This window comes from Chlorocebus sabaeus, chromosome 13 (assembly GCF_047675955.1).
Source record: "Chlorocebus sabaeus isolate Y175 chromosome 13, mChlSab1.0.hap1, whole genome shotgun sequence".
Lineage (NCBI taxonomy): Eukaryota > Metazoa > Chordata > Mammalia > Primates > Cercopithecidae > Chlorocebus > Chlorocebus sabaeus.
Genome location: NC_132916.1, coordinates 63371616 through 63387377, shown reverse-complemented (window position 1 = coordinate 63387377; position 15762 = coordinate 63371616). Strand labels below are relative to the sequence as shown.

The 15762-nt window shown below is 40.8% G+C and overlaps 1 protein-coding gene across 1 annotated transcript in view; it reads right to left on the bottom strand.

Moving 5' to 3' along the window:
• Positions 1 to 15762, bottom strand: part of ECT2L (epithelial cell transforming 2 like) — a 110066-nt gene that overhangs the window by 50109 nt on the left and 44195 nt on the right. The window contains exons 5-9 of the mRNA XM_073022536.1: positions 12250 to 12502; positions 10899 to 11067; positions 8845 to 8983; positions 6439 to 6604; positions 2059 to 2187 (exon numbers count right to left, since the gene is read on the bottom strand). Coding sequence (XP_072878637.1) covers positions 2059 to 2187; positions 6439 to 6604; positions 8845 to 8983; positions 10899 to 11067; positions 12250 to 12502 — 856 coding nt within the window. The remainder of the gene's footprint in view (positions 1 to 2058; positions 2188 to 6438; positions 6605 to 8844; positions 8984 to 10898; positions 11068 to 12249; positions 12503 to 15762) is intronic.

The window sequence follows — 15762 nt, the reverse complement described above, 5'->3', positions numbered from 1 at the left end:
CCATCTGGGAAAAAAAAAAGACGAAAAGAATTGCTGTGGTGGGGGTATTTGAGTACATGATTTGAAAATGGTTCTCAAAGATAAATACTTGAAATCAAGATTTTAGGGTGATACAGCTACTGGGCTGACAAGCCTAAGAGGGATGCCTGAAGTGGTGGAAAAGAGATATTTGGACTGAGAAGTCAATGATCTTTGATGCACCCAGGTGAATATTACGTTTGATGAGAATTTCGGGGCCCAGAATGGTGATGGGAAGCCTATTTTTTGTTTCACTTGAGATAATTTTTATGTCACTGAATCCACTTTCCCCCCTTTATTCTTATTCTACCTTTCAATACTTTCCCAAGTCCTTTCTTCACTTAAAATATTTGTTTTGTTCTTATTATAAAAGTAATATTAGTTCATTACAGGAAATTGAGACAAAATAAATTAAAGGGAGAAAAAAAGAAAGGAAAACTCACTTATATCCAACTAGTGTCAACACCTTGGTATACATCCTTCCAAATCTTTTTCTATAAATACATACACCAACTCACGCATGTTGTAAACAATGAGATCACACCATCCAACTCTTTGTAACCTAGTCTTTTAAAACTAAGTTCAAAAGTAGAAAAGTAGGGAAATTATAAAACGCATCTTGAAATAGGTGCTGTTAATATTTTGGTATATTTCCTTTTAGATTTTTCTATGCGTATTTTCTTTCTTTTTTTTTTTTCCTGAGGCAGAGTCTCATTCTGTCGCCCAGGTTGGAGTGTAGTGGTGTGATCTTGGCTCACAGCAACCTCTGCCTCCCAGCAGATTCTCCTGCCTCAGCCTCCTGAGTAGCTGGGATTATAGGTACCCACCACCACACCCAGCTAATTTTTTCTATTTTTAGTAGAGATGGGGTTTCGCCATATTGGCCAGGCTAGTCCCGAACCCTGACCTCAGTTGATCTGCCCACCTTGGCCTCCCAAAGTATTGGGATTACAGGCGTGAGCCACCACACCCGACTAGTGTATTTTCTACATAATTGAGATTTAAGAAATATATATATATGTAACTGGAATAATTTTGTAAAATTATTTACACGTTTTAAAAAATTCTTTCCCATTCTTTTTTTTCCTGTCGCCTGATTGAAGCCTGCCAGGGGCTTGCTTTGCATATGTCCAACAGTCCTATGAAATTTGAGGAGTAGAAAGAATTTTAAAACTCACAGTTCCCCAAGGAATGGCTAACAACAACAACAACAACAAAACAGCATGAGATAATTTAATTTCACATTCCCTCTCCCCTGCTCTGCTTGGTAAAACATTGTCCATGAATACAGAGCTTTTACTGAACAGATCTCAAAGAGTGAATTTGACTTAATGCTTCTGAAGTTTCTCTTCAAGCATAGAAATCAACTTTGAATCACAGTTGCTGATTCTAGACAGGCAGCCACTTAAAATGATATCAGCAACCTTAGTCATTAGCCATACTCATCTTTATAAAGCACTTCGCTATTTTTAATATTATCTAAGAATATATACTATATTTATTATTTAAATATTTATGTCATCTTGATATTCACAAGTCCTTAAGACACACTAAGATACTGTTGTTCTAAATTTCATATGAGGAAATGGAGGTCCACAAGTTTGCCTAATGCCACAAAGCTAAACGATGGTATGGATGGAACTCAAGTTCAGGTTCTTGGTCACCAAAGTTCACGCCTACTCCAGGTTCAGAAGGCGGCAGGGGACATTTTCTCGGATTGAATGATATGGCTTCTATGATGGTCAGGCACCTTCCCTTATATCCTGGATGCTGGTTTTATTGTGTTTTCCAGAATAAATAGAAATAATGCTGCTGGGTCTTGCCATTTAGGGACTGTATTTCTGCAGAGATAGGTTACTCTCATCACTATCCCTCACTGCTACTTTCCTGAAATACCTGGATATGTGAAGTATAAAGAAAAAAGAAATTGAAGCATGAAATGTGACTGAATCATTTGACCCAGGGGCATTTCAGTAATTCACAACATATCCCCATGAAGTGGCAAGGCCACTGTCTCTGTACGAGGTGTTCTGAGCTAACCTGATGCTCCAAGGGGCACGAAGAAGTCCACGTGACCCCCTTCTTCTTCAGTGGCCACATAGCTTCCTAATTTCTCCCAGAAATCTCTCACTTCAGGCCTCAGTAAATTTTTAACACCAATTTTATAGCCTGAGGAAAAAAAAAATCAAAATGTCATATTAGTTTGTAACATAATCCTGAACAGAAATTATTAGCAGTTTGTGAAAATGTAAGCACAAAACCAAAATGCCATCTGCCTATAAGACCAAGATACCTGAGGCATCTCTGCTTCCTCCTGCACCATGTCGGGGCCATCACCATGGCCCTGTTCTCCTTCACATCCTGGGTGAACTGGACAGTATGCACTCAGGTTTAGGACACTGCATTTCTGCCTCCACTGTGCAGCAGGGTAAGATATCAGGCGCATGCAGGGTTTAGGGTGGATGGCCAGCAAGTCATGGGACTTTGCAACCAAGTTCCAAAGTAGAACTGTTTCCCAGGATTGTCAATTAAAAAATAAATAGTGCAGAGCAGAAGTAAGGCTCTCAGAGATGGTAACCATCAACTGAAACTCTCCTTTTCTCTCACTTCCCGACAATTCTGTGTGATGATTCCGCTAAGCTGCATGGGTCTGGACCCATTTCTAAAGGAGTCCTGGAAACTCCACATTCCCAGGCTCTGGGGATGAAATGAAAACAGGCAAAGAATTCTGGTGTTTCACTCCCTCCCACTGGGAGGGAGAAAGGACTTCTTCATGTGACAGGGTAGCCGACTTTGTTTTGATGTTGTTTTGAAAGCAAAAGCTTTTGGGAAAACACCACAATTATATAGAAGGAAATTAGTTGTTTGAGGTATTTTGTCATTGTTACTGTTGCTTAAAAAAAAAACAAAATAAGGGCCAGGAGCGGTGGCTCATGCCTGTAATCCCAACACTTTGGGAGGTCGAGGCAGGCGGATCACAAGGTCAGGAGTTCGAGATCAGCCTGGCCAATATGGTGAAACCCCATCTCTACTAAAAATACAAAAATTAGCTGGGCATGGTGACGCATGCTTGTAGTCCCAGCTACTCAAGAGGCTGAGGCAGAAGAATGGCTTGAACCCTGGAGGCGGAGGTTGCAGTGAGCCGAGATTGCGACACTGTACTCCAGCCTGGGCGACAGAATGAGACTCCATCTCAAAACAAAACAAAAAAACAAAAAAGCAAAACAACACCCAGAATAAGGAAAAGGCAGAGTTTGAAAACTTTTCTTACCTGGAGAACAAAAAGGCTGAGATGAAGAAACTCTAATAGGACATTCTACACGAGATAAACTTACTCCCATCATATAAACTTGCCAATATCTCTGCACCATTTAGAGAAGAGTTACTATGTCATTATACATTTAAACCCCACACAAATAGTATCTGTGCTTTACTTTGGGAGGACATAGAAAAACGATGTGGAACACAACTTGCCCTAGGCACAGGTAAGCTAAACAGGGAAAACCAGAAGTAAGGTAAAGTGAAACAAAAAACAATTCGTTTCTGCCAATGATAAATTTCAGTGAAACTTTCCAAGTACATGAAGTCCCAACCACAGAGATGGCAATTTGACAGGTGACTCAGGGACTCACTTTGCCATTTTGCTGGTTTACTCCAGCCATATCTGGGACCATCTTATTCCTTCTCTCCCCTCATCCCACAATGATGGAAGAGTTCAACTGCGTAAGTTTTAAAACAATTTTACTTTAAGTGTAAGCAAGGAAGAATGTAAGTTATAAGAATAGAAACTATGCAGCACACCAACATGGCACAAGTATACATATGTAGCAAACCTGCACGTTCTGCACATGTACCCTACAACTTAAAGTTTAATAATAATAAATAAATTAAAAAAAAAAAGAATAGAAACTAGATATTTACTTCTAAAACATTCATCATCTCTTTCTCCTGAACAAAAGTAACCATTGAGGTTTGTTTTGAGGGGCAGGGGGTTGGGGGTTTTTGGTTTGTTTTTGTTTTTGTTTTTTTTAAGACCAGGTCTTGTTCTGTAGCCCAGACTGGAGTGCAGTGGTTCAATGGCTCACTTCAGCCTCCACCCCGCTGGGCTCCAGGGATCCTCCCACCTCAGCCTGCCAAGGCATAGCTGGGACTACAGAGGTGTGTGCCACCACACCCAGTTAATTTCTTTGTATTTTTTTGTAGAGATGGGGTTTCGCCATGTTGCCCAGGCTGGTGTGGGCTCCTGGGCTCAAGAGAGCCGCCTACCTCGGCCTCCCGAAGTGTCAGGATTACAAGTGTGAGCCACCATGCTCCACCCCATTGAGATTTGTGATAGCTGCCCTATAACAAGTTGACAATATCAGCTCACACCTGTAATCCCAGCATGTTGGGGGCTGAGCTGGAAGGATTGCTTGAGGCTAGGTGTTCCAGACCAGCCTGGACAATATAGTGGGACCCCATCTCTAAAAAATAAAAATAGAAATTAGCTGGATATGATGGTGTGCATCAGCTACTCAGGATGCTGAGGATAAAGGATCACTTGAGCCTAGGAGTTCGAGGCTACAGTGAGCTATGATCACGCCACTGCATTTCACCTTGGGCAACAGAGCAAGGCTCTGTCTCCAAAAACAACCAACAAAACAAAACAAAAAATAAATAAATAAAAAACACAGATACACACAGAAAATAAGTGTTGGCAAGGATGTGGGATGTGTAGAGACTGTAACCCTTGTGCACTGTTGGTGGGATTAAGAAATGATGCAACTGCTATGAAAAACAGCATCGAGATTTCTTTTTCTTTCTTTCTTTCTTTTTTTTTTTTTTTTTGAGATGGAGTTTCATTCTTATTGCCCAGGCTGGAGTTCAGTGGCGCGATCTCGGCTCACTGCAACCTCCACCTCCCGGGTTCAAGCAATTCTCCTGCCTCAGCCTCCCGAGTAGCTGGGATTTCAGGCATGCACTACCACATCTGGCTAATTTTGTATTTTTAGTAGAGACGGGGTTTCTCTATGTTGGTCAGGCTGGTCTCAATCTCCCAACCTTAGGTGATCCACCCACCTCAGCCTCCCAAAGTGTTGGGATTATAGGTGTGAGCCACTGCAGCAGGCTGGAGATTTCTTTAAAAGGTAAAAATAGAACCATCATATAATCTGTCCATCTCACTTCTGGTACATATCCAGAATTGAAAGCAGGATCTCAAAGAGATGGTTGCATACCCATATTCAACAGTAGCAGCACTATTCACAGTAGAAGTGGAAGCAACCCAGTGTCCATCAGTGGATGAACAGGTAAACAAAACGTGCTGTATATATGCCCTTAAAAGGAACACATACAACACGGATGACCTTTCAGGACGTTATACTAAGTGACATAAGCCAGTCATGGCCAGGCAAAGTGGCTCATGCCTGTAATCCCAGCACTTTGGAAGGCTGAGGCAGGTGGATCACTGGAGGTTAAGAGTTCAAGACCAGCCTGGCCACCATGCTGGAACCCCATCTCTACTAAAAATATAAAAATTAGCCAGGCATGGTGGTGGACACCTGTAATCACAGCTACTTGGGAGGCTGAGGCAGGAGAATCACTTGAATCCCGGAGGCAGAGAGAGGTTGCAGTGAGCTGAGATTGTGCCGCTGCACTCCAGCCTGGGAGACAAGAGCGAGACTCTGTCTCAAAAAAAAAAAAGTAATTCACAAGAAGACAAGACAAATACTGTGTGGTTCCCCTATAAGAGGTATCTAAAATACTCAAATTCACAGAAACAAGGTGGAATGGTGGTTGCCAGCCCTGTGGAAAGGAGAAGAGAGAAGTTTGTTTTCAGTGGGCACAGCGTTTCAGTTTTGCAAGATGGAAAATTTTTGGAGATCTGCTTCACAACAGTGTGAACCAACAATACTGAACTGCACACTTCAACATGGTTAAGACAGTAACCTGTTTCTTTAATCAAAATTTGAAAAAACGGTCATCAAAAAAATTGCTTCAGGTCAGGGTGTGGTGGCTCACCCCTGTAATCCCAGCACTTCAAGAGGCTAAGGCAGGAGAATCACTTGAGCCCAGGAGTTTGGGACCAGCATGGGCAACATGGAGAAACCCCATCTCTACAAAAAATACAAAAATTAGCTGGGCGTGGTAGCACACACCTGTGGTCCCAGCTGCTCAGGAAGCTGAGGTGGGTAGATCACTTGAGCCTGGGAAGTCTAGGCTGCAGGGAGCCGTGATCACACCACTGCACTCCAGCTTGGGTGACAGAAAGAGACCCTGAATCAAGAAAAAAAAAAAAAAAAAGCTTCATTTTTTTCATAAAGCCAAAAAATCAATACATCTTAGCAACTTGGAACTGAAATAGTCCTCCGCAAGTCATACTGGGGACAAACCGCACAGCACGAAGTTGCATGGTTGTTCATCATCAATCCCCAGGCCTACCTTGGAGTAAATTGATTTCTCTGCTATCTCCATCGCTAAATATTCCCATGCTCTGTGCCTTCCTCCCGTCCAGAGCTTTTTCTATCAGATACAGCAGGCTCTCCAAGGTTACGCTGTGTTCATATACCACAGAAACGACACCAGCCTTCACGCTCTCCACTACCATCTGGAGAATGAAACCAAAGTTGCAGGAGCCGAGACCCACTATTTTAGAATATTTATTAATGAAAGATATAGAATGGATACAAAATATGCCGTGATTTCTAAAGAATTTTCAGAGATTATGGAAGAAGATAAGCTTCCTCCTTCATTGGTTTCTATTAAAATTAGTTTATTTCTAATTATAAGAGGAGAAAATTAAGTACACATGTAACTCCACTCAGAGATAAATACTATTAACAATTTAGATTATTTTCTTCCAGCCTTTTTATCTTTGTGCACAACATGCACAAAGACATATAAATAACTTTTAAAAAGTAATAGTGGCCAAGCACAGTGGCTCACACTTGTAGCCCCAGCACTCTGGGAGACTGAGGCTGCTGGATAACTTGAGCTCAGGAGTTCGAGACCAGCCTGGGCAACATGGTGAAACCCCTGTCTCTACAAAAAATAAAAAATTAGGCAGGTATGGTGGCATGTGCCTGTAGTCCCAGCAATCCTCCTGCCTTGGCCTCAAAGTGTTGGGATTATAGGTGTGAGCCACCATGCCCGGCCAGCATGATGCATTGTTAAACACTGTGGAAACTATCTATGGCCCACATGGAGATCAAGGCTCTGATCTTGCTTTCGTGTGGATCCACTGAGCTCACCGGTTATCAGTGATTAGAGCTGACTCCTAGATGCCCAGAAGAAGTGAGTTCGTATCTTAAAAGGAGCCATTTTGTTACAAATAGAAACTTTTCTAAGTATATGTCCCTATGTGTGCATATTCACACACACATACATATATACATACAAATACATATATAGATACAAAGATTGTCTTTGTGCTTCCTTTATTTTTATATTATTCAGATTAAAATTAAAATATACAACTTCATTATAGAGAAACCAAACAGGATTTCTGACATTGTTCTTTTGTGAGATGGTGGTTACATAATACTATTTGGGAATTTCAGAGAAGTTTCAAAGTAATTCTTAATCAGCATGCTCCTTTTTTGGATTAAGTGCAACAAATTAAATTCAACAGAAATTTCTTGGACATGCACACTGATATGATTTGGCTGTGTGTCCCCACCCAAATCTCATCTTGAATTGTAATCCCCATAATCCCCGTGTGTCGAGGGAGGGACCTGGTGGGAGGTGATTGGATCATGGGGTCGGTTTCCTGCATGCTGTTCTCGTGACACTGAGTTTTCATGAGATCTGATGGTTTCATAAGTGGCATTTCCCCTGCTCATTGCTCTCTCTCCTGCTGGCATGTGAAGAAGGTCCTTGCTTTCCCTTAGCCTTCTGCTATGACTGTAAGTTTTCTGAGGCCTCCTCGCCATGTCAAACTGTGAGTCAGTTAAACCTCTTTCCTTTATGAATTACCCAGTCTTGGGTATTTCTTTATAGCAGTGAGAATGGACTAATACACACACACACACACACTCACAAATGTTCAGACACAGAGATCTACATGTAGCATCAATGGGTGAAGCTAAAAGAGTGCTGGAATTTTAGGATTTAGAATTCAGAATTTAGGTTCTAGTGTTTGAAACTTTGACACTTGAGTAAGTTGTCACCTCTCACTTAAAAGGCCTCAGTTAAAAGTTTGGGCCTTTAATGCTTTTTCAAAATAATTTTGATTTATGATTACCTTTATCGCTTCTGTTTTTTTTGTTGTTTGTTTGTTTTGAGACAGACTTACTCTGTCACCCGGGCTGGAGTGCAGTATCCTGATCACTACAACCTCCACCTCCTGAGTTCAAGCGATTCTCATGCCTCACCCTCCTGAGTAGCTGGGACTACAGGTGCACACCACCACACCCGGCTATTTTTTTTGTACTTTTAGTAGAGATGGGGTTTTGCCATGTTGGCCAGGCTGGTCTTGAACTCCTGACCTCAGGTGATCCACCTACCTTGACCTCCCAAAGTGCTGGGATTACAGGTATAAGCCACTGCACCTGGCCTTTTATTTTTTTATAGAAACAGAGTCTCACTTTGTTGCCCAGGCTGGAGTGCAGTGGTGTGATCACAGTTCCCTGCAGGCTCCACCTCCTGGGTTCCAGTGATCCTCCCACCTCAGCCTCTGAGTAGCTGGGACTACAGGTATGTGCCACCACACCTGGCTTGATTTTCCTTTTAGAAGTTGAATCATTTTTCATAAACATGGTGGCCAAAAGATTGTCACACACCCTCTAGTCTAGATGAAAAAAAAAAAAAAAACTATCAGGACAGGACTGGCTTCATAACATACTCTACCTCATACGCAGGAATCCGGGATGATATTAATATGAAGTGTGGCTGGAGAGCATATGAAGAGCTGTCATCATTTTTATGAACTCCATGCCAATATTTCTTTGATAATAAAGGGTAGGAATGGCTTCCAGAAATATTGCTTCTATGGAGAAAAAGGAAATACAAGAAGTTTTCATGTTCTCTTACCTTGAGTTTTGGTAAGTAAGCAGCATATGTCTCTGGGCATCAGCTCTATTCTACAAGGCACGTGGCCTCCATGCCTTAGCCTCTCCCTGTGTTTTGTGGGGACAGTAGCAAATGGAGCTCCTGGGTGGGGTGAGGCCAAATCTGTTCTCTGAGCCTCTCCTCCACCACATGTGGGATGCTGGAACAGTCTCTCAGAACTTACTTAGCTTGTAAATGAATGTAATGACATATTTGGGAGTTCAAAAAGATATTTTAAAAGAAGTAGCTAAGAGATTGTGAATTTCCTTCTAGGCCTCAGTTGTTTCTCAGTAATATCTTCATTCTCTCCACAGCCACCCTCACCTTCAACAATACCAGCAGCCCGGGCTTCCCTGTGCTTCTTAAAATTCCATATATATATATTTTTTTGTTTGTTTTATTTTTTTTAAGTGACAGGGTCCTGCTCTGTCACCCAGGCAGGAGTGCAGTTGTGTCCTTACAGTTCACTGCAGCCTCAACTTCCCAGGCTCAAGCAATCCTCCCACCTCAGCCTCCCGAGTAAGTGGGACCACAGGTGTGTGCCATCACACCCAGCAGATGGGGTCTCGCTACGTTGCCTAGGCTGGTCTCCAACTCCTGAATTCAAGTATCCTCGCACCTTGGCCTCCCAAAGTGCTGGGATTATAGGCATGAGCCACCATGCCTGGCCTCTTAAAATTCTTTATGTGCCTTGAACAAGTAAATGTACACACACATATTCACAAATGTTCAGATGCACAGAGATCCATATGTAGCGTCGGTGGGTGAAGTTGAAAAAGTGTTGGAATCTTAGAGTTTTAGGTTCTAGTGTTTGACACTTTGACATGTGGGTAAGTCATGTCACCTTCCTAGGCCTCAGTTTCCTCATTTGAAACATAGGTAAGTGAGATTATATGATCTCAAGAATCCAAAGTTGGCTGGGCATGGTGGCTCACACCTGTAATCCCAGCACTTTTGGAGGCCGAGACTGGTGGATCACCTGAGGTCAGGAGTTCGAGACCAGCCTGGCCAACATGGTGAAACCCTGTCTGTACTAAAAATACAAAAATTAGCCGGGCATGGTAGTGCATGCCTGTAGTCCCAGCTACTCAGGAGCCTGAGGCAGAAGAATCGCTTGAACCCAGGAGGCAGAGGTTGCAATAAGCTGAGATCGTGCCACTGCACTCTAGCCTAGGTGACAGAGTGAGACTTCATCTCAAAAAAAAAAAAAGTTTAAAAAGAAATTCTCAGCAGATGCACAATGGTGATGGCTATGAATGTCAGATAGAATTGAATTTCTGGTAATTTCAGTGTATAGTATGATTTGGTAACTGAATGCGATGATGCTTCTCTATTTTGGATAATAAAAGAATTGTATTTACACTAAAAATATAAGTGGAAGTTATATTTCATACTCTTACTTCATAGAAAACACTTGTGGAAAAAATGTTACTTTTGCTCAATAACTTTATACAGAAAATATACTACATCCACAATATAGCTTCAATGCAGAGTTGAGAAAATGTCAAGCTGGGCTCTGTGGCACATGCCTGTAATCGCAGCTATTTGGGAGGATAGTGGGAGGATCGCTTGAGCTCACAAGTTTGACACCAGCCTGGGCAGTGTGGCAAGACTTCATCTCAAAAAAAAAAAAAAAAAGAATATTTAAAATGTAAGTTTTGGATGTTATATGTTTACCTCTTCAGAAGGTATGTTTGACTACTGTTCTAGAAAATTAATTATCTTTACTGATATTTCATAGGATATGAGCCACAGAATTACACAAGATTTCTGCATGATAGCTAAATTTATTCTAGAGTGAATGTTTGGTATTGGGATGGTGTTGAGCCGTCAGTAGATGGAATTTTGCTTACCGCTTGGGCAAGATTTCTAAAGATGTCAAAACAAGCTGTTTCTCCAAAGCTTCACGTGAACCCACTCGCTCCCTTACAGTCTGGGAGAGGCGTGGTTGGCGTCTGGGCTTTAGCACGCTAGAGCAGCAAGTTCCACTAACCCAAGGGGGTCTAACTTTGAATAACTCCTCTGAAAAACAAAAAGCAGCAGGCGGGGCTGATTACTTCATACTTCTCCCAGCCAAGTCCACACAGATAAAGGCATCAAAAATAAAGCTGTACCAGGGCAAGGTTCCAAATGACAATAATTACAGCCATTTTCATGTACTCTGTTTGGATTTCTCATCCTCTCGGCACTGTGGCTGTGAGTTACCAGTCATTTCAGGTCAAGAAACACAGCTCAGAGAACAAGCAACCCTTTTCTTGTGGAGACCAGTTAATCAATTGATATGTGTCACATTCATTTGTGCCCTTCTTCTTGCCTTCAAGCAATTTCTTATTTGTCACAATCTCACCGGAGGGTGAGTTAGTGGGAAGAAAGCATGGGAGAACTCAAATCAGTTTTGCTGTTTTCTTTTACACACTGCATAAAGCATAAGGCCTAGCTGAGGCTGGGCACCGTGGCTCACGCCTGGAATCCCAGCACCTTGGGAGGCGAGGGTGGGTGGGTCACTTGAGCCCAGGAATTCGGGACCAGCCTGGCCAACATGGAGAAACCCCGTCTCTACAAAAATAGAAAAAATTAGCAGGGCATGGTGGCGTGCACCTGTGGTCCCAGCTACTCGGGAGGCTGAGGTGGGAGGATCACTTGAGCCTCAGAAGTTAAGGCTGTAGTGAGCCAGAGATCGCACCACTGCACAGCCTGGGTGACAGAGTGAGACCCTGTCTCAAAAATATATAAATAAATAAATTAAATAAATAGGGGGCGTAACTGAAAGAGGCTTTAAAAAGAGAGGAAAAAGATGTCCTCTTTCTCCTTTTTTAAATGGCATTTTCCCTGCTTCCATTCTCACTTTCATTTCTCCTCCTTTTTTCATCACTCCCAGTTCCTCTGTTTTGAACTTATTTATTTGCTTCTTATCTGTGTTCAAACATCTTTCTGCTTTTTGTTTTTGGTCTTATAAGCCTGAAAGGAGCCAGAACAGCAATGGAGACACTGATATTTAACTTTACATATTTTGTCTGAAATCCTTGTTTTTCTCATCAATTAACTTGAAATATACAATAAAGAAAAAAGCTCATCTGGAAAAATAAAGACTGCCACTCAGAGTACTACGAAAGACAGGGCCGTCCTCCTCTGTGGGAATTTGTATGTGAACCATTTGTTTCTACAATATTTACGTAAGATATAAAGGTTTAAAATGCTACTTACTGTTACGTAGTGCAATTTCCTCCCAAATTCTTTTCCTCAAGCACTTTTCTCTTTGTCTCTCCAGTAGTTCCTCATCTTCTGTTTTGGGTTCATTCAGCGTCCCATAAGTAGCAGCAGCCTCCCTAGGTGTCAGCCAGTCTAAGTGGGACACACAGGCAACGTAATGGCGCTTCCAAGCACCATACTCATTATCTGTTGGAGTATAGGGCAGAAACCACCCAAACTTAACGCATTTGGGCATCCATAAGCAATCCTTCAGAAACAAGAGGAAGATGAGTCACAAATTGTTTTCAGACAGTTTTCTAGCAATAATATTTTCAGGTACACAGATACTTTTTCATTACACTGAGATTTCTGGTATAAAAATCTGAGAATTTGTATGCAAATACATTTGTTCTACAATGTTTATATAAAATATAAGGTTTTAAAAAGTATTTTATTTTATTTTATGTATTTTGAGACGGAGTCTCGCTGTGTCACCCAGACTGGAGTGTAGTGGCGTGATCTCAGCTCACTGCAAGCTCCGCCTCCCGGGTTCATGCCATTCTCCTGCCTCAGCCTCCCGAGTAGCTGGGACTACAGGCACCCGCCACCACGCCCGGCTAAGTTTTTTGCATTTTTAGTAGAGACAAGGTTTCACTGTGTTAGCCAGTATGGTCTTGATCTCCTGACCTTGTGATCCACCCACCTCGGCCTCCCAAAGTGCTGGGATTACAGGTGTGAGCCACTGCGCCTGGCCTTTTATTTTTATTTCTTTTTTTTTTTTTTTTTTTTTTTGAGACAGAGTCCTGCTCTGTCACCCAGGCTGGAGTGCAGTGGTGCAATCTCAGGTCACTACAACCTCTGCCTCCTGGGTTCAAGCAATTCTCTTGCCTCAGCCTCCTGAGTAGCTGGGATTACAGGTGCATGCCACCATACCCAGCTAGTTTTTTTTGTATTTTTGCTAGAGACGGGGTTTCGCCCTGTTGGCCAGGCTGGTCTGGAACTCCTGACTTCAGGTGATCCACCCGCTTCAGCCTCCCAAAGTGCTGGGATTACAGGTGTGAGCCACTGCACCTGGCCAGATATAAGGTTTTTAAATGCTACTATTGACTTACTATCTGAACTTGCCTTGGAAATAAGAAGCATAACTTGTTCCACAGGAAAAATAGTATTTGATGAGTATATACATTATATGTGAATGTATGTATTAGACCTCTTTGTGATACTTATCTAGTGTTCCAATAGCATTTGGTTACATTAACCCTAGATTCTGAGAATTCAGCTTCTAGCAATAGTGGAATAGTTTCTTTCGGATTAACCCTCTCATTGAGAATAATTTTGACTGAAGCATATGATATTGCCAATATGCAGCCATTTTGACATAAGAAAAAGGAAATTTCATGTGGTTTGATCTAATGAAATATCTAGACCAAATATTATACAATTATTTGAAGGCTATATTATAGAGCTATCAATGCAATAAGGACTCGTTCAACTGAGACCCCAGAAAGAAGGGAAACCCAGAGAGGTAAGCCTGATATTTGGCATCACTTTTTACTTCAAGGCATTTGTCAGTTCCAAAGTAAAGCTTGTTAGGCTGAGAATCTGAACAGAAAGTTATGACTAAAAGATTTAGATGCTAGAAAAGAATCTTAGGCATTCTCACAGGGAAGAGAGGACACAAATGGAAATTTAGGGCCCACTAAGAGGAAGAGCCTTGGTAATCACACCAGCTTTCAGTTAAGACTCTTTTCAGGAAGGACAATACTGAATTAGACAAACTCACAAAGACTGAAGCCAGCTTTGAAATATCTCATTCCTTGACTGGATTTGTATGATTTGTTCCTAGCACTAGATGTGCCAGAAGCAAAAGTAAATTCCCTCTGGAGGAAGATAACATCACCCAGAGACTCAAAGGATTATATCAATTTTGTATACTCAGTATGCGGTATGCAATCAAAATTAACTAGAACACACAATAGACAAGAATTCTGTCTTCTTTTTGGTTTTTAGTAACTATAGAGAGATCCTCAGGCAATCCAAATACTGTAATCATCAGACATGAACTTTGGGGAAATAAATACTCTATAATTAATATATCTAAAATAAATGACTAGGTGGAAAATTTTGGCAAAAGAAATCAGTATTCTAGAACTGAAAATATATAATAACTGAAATTTACAACTCAATGGATGGGTTTAAGATCAGATTAGAATCTAGCTAAAGAAATAATTAGTAAACTGAAAGATGGGTCTGAAGAAAATCCAGACTGAAATACTGAAGGTCACAGAAATGGAAAAATGTATAAAAGAATATGAAAGTTACGAGACATGGTGAATCTATCCAACCTATAAGTATTGGAATACTAGGAGAAAAAGGGAGAGAATGGGGCAGAATCAATATGAAGAAATAACGTCTGAGAATGTTTCAAAACTGATGAAAGACATTAACTTTCAGACTCAAAAATCACAGCCAAACACAAAACAAGATACATAAACACTCACACCTAAGTATATCACAATAACTGAAATGAAAGAAAATGAAAATGAAAAGAAAATGAAAGAAAAAGTCCGAAAAGCAGCTAGAGATGACAGAAATGTTACCTTTAAAGGATCAACAATAAAACCTGACTTCTCAAGGAAAAAAAAATGAAATATTTCAAAGTTCTATAAAAAAGTTAGCTGCCAACCTAGAATTCAGATTTCTTACTGAAATATCTTCTAAGTATGATGATGAAATAGGTATTTTCAGACACACAAAAACTAAGAGAATTTATCAGCAGCACACCTGTACTAGAGGTAATATTAAATAGAATGTAAAAGGAAAATGATCCCAAATGGAAACTAGGAGATGGCGGAACAGAAAAAAATGAGCTACAGAAAAAATATGGTCATATATAAATAAATATTGACTACATAAAATAATAGTAATAAAGATTTGTGAGATAAGTGTTTATGTGTTACATATGTTTATTTTACACACTTAACCCTTGAACAACGGGTTTGAACTGCATGGGTGCATTTATATGTGCTTTCTTCCACCTCTGCCTCCCCCAAGGCAGCAAAACCAACCCTTCCCCTTCCTCCTCCTTTTCCTCTTCTTCTTCACCTTCCTCAGCCTACTCAACATGAGGATGAAGATCTTTATGATGATCCATTTCCACTTAACAAATAGTAAATATATTTTCTCATGAATGTTTAAATAACAATCTCTTTTCTCTTGCTTGCCATATTGAAGAATACAGTATATAATACACATACAAAACGTGTGTTAATTGACTGTTAGCGTTATCAGTAAGTCTTCTGGTCAACAGTAGGCTATTAGTTATTAGTATATATAAAATAAAAATCTTTAACAAAAAAGCATGGAAACTGAGAGGAGGGTAAATGAAGTTAAAGGGTTCTAAGCTCCTTGCATTGTCTTAGAAATGGTAAGATAATATTAATACAAGGTTATATGTTATAATCTCTATGGTAACCATGAAATAACCGTTAAAGAATCTAACAATTGAAAAAACAAATTTTTTTTTTT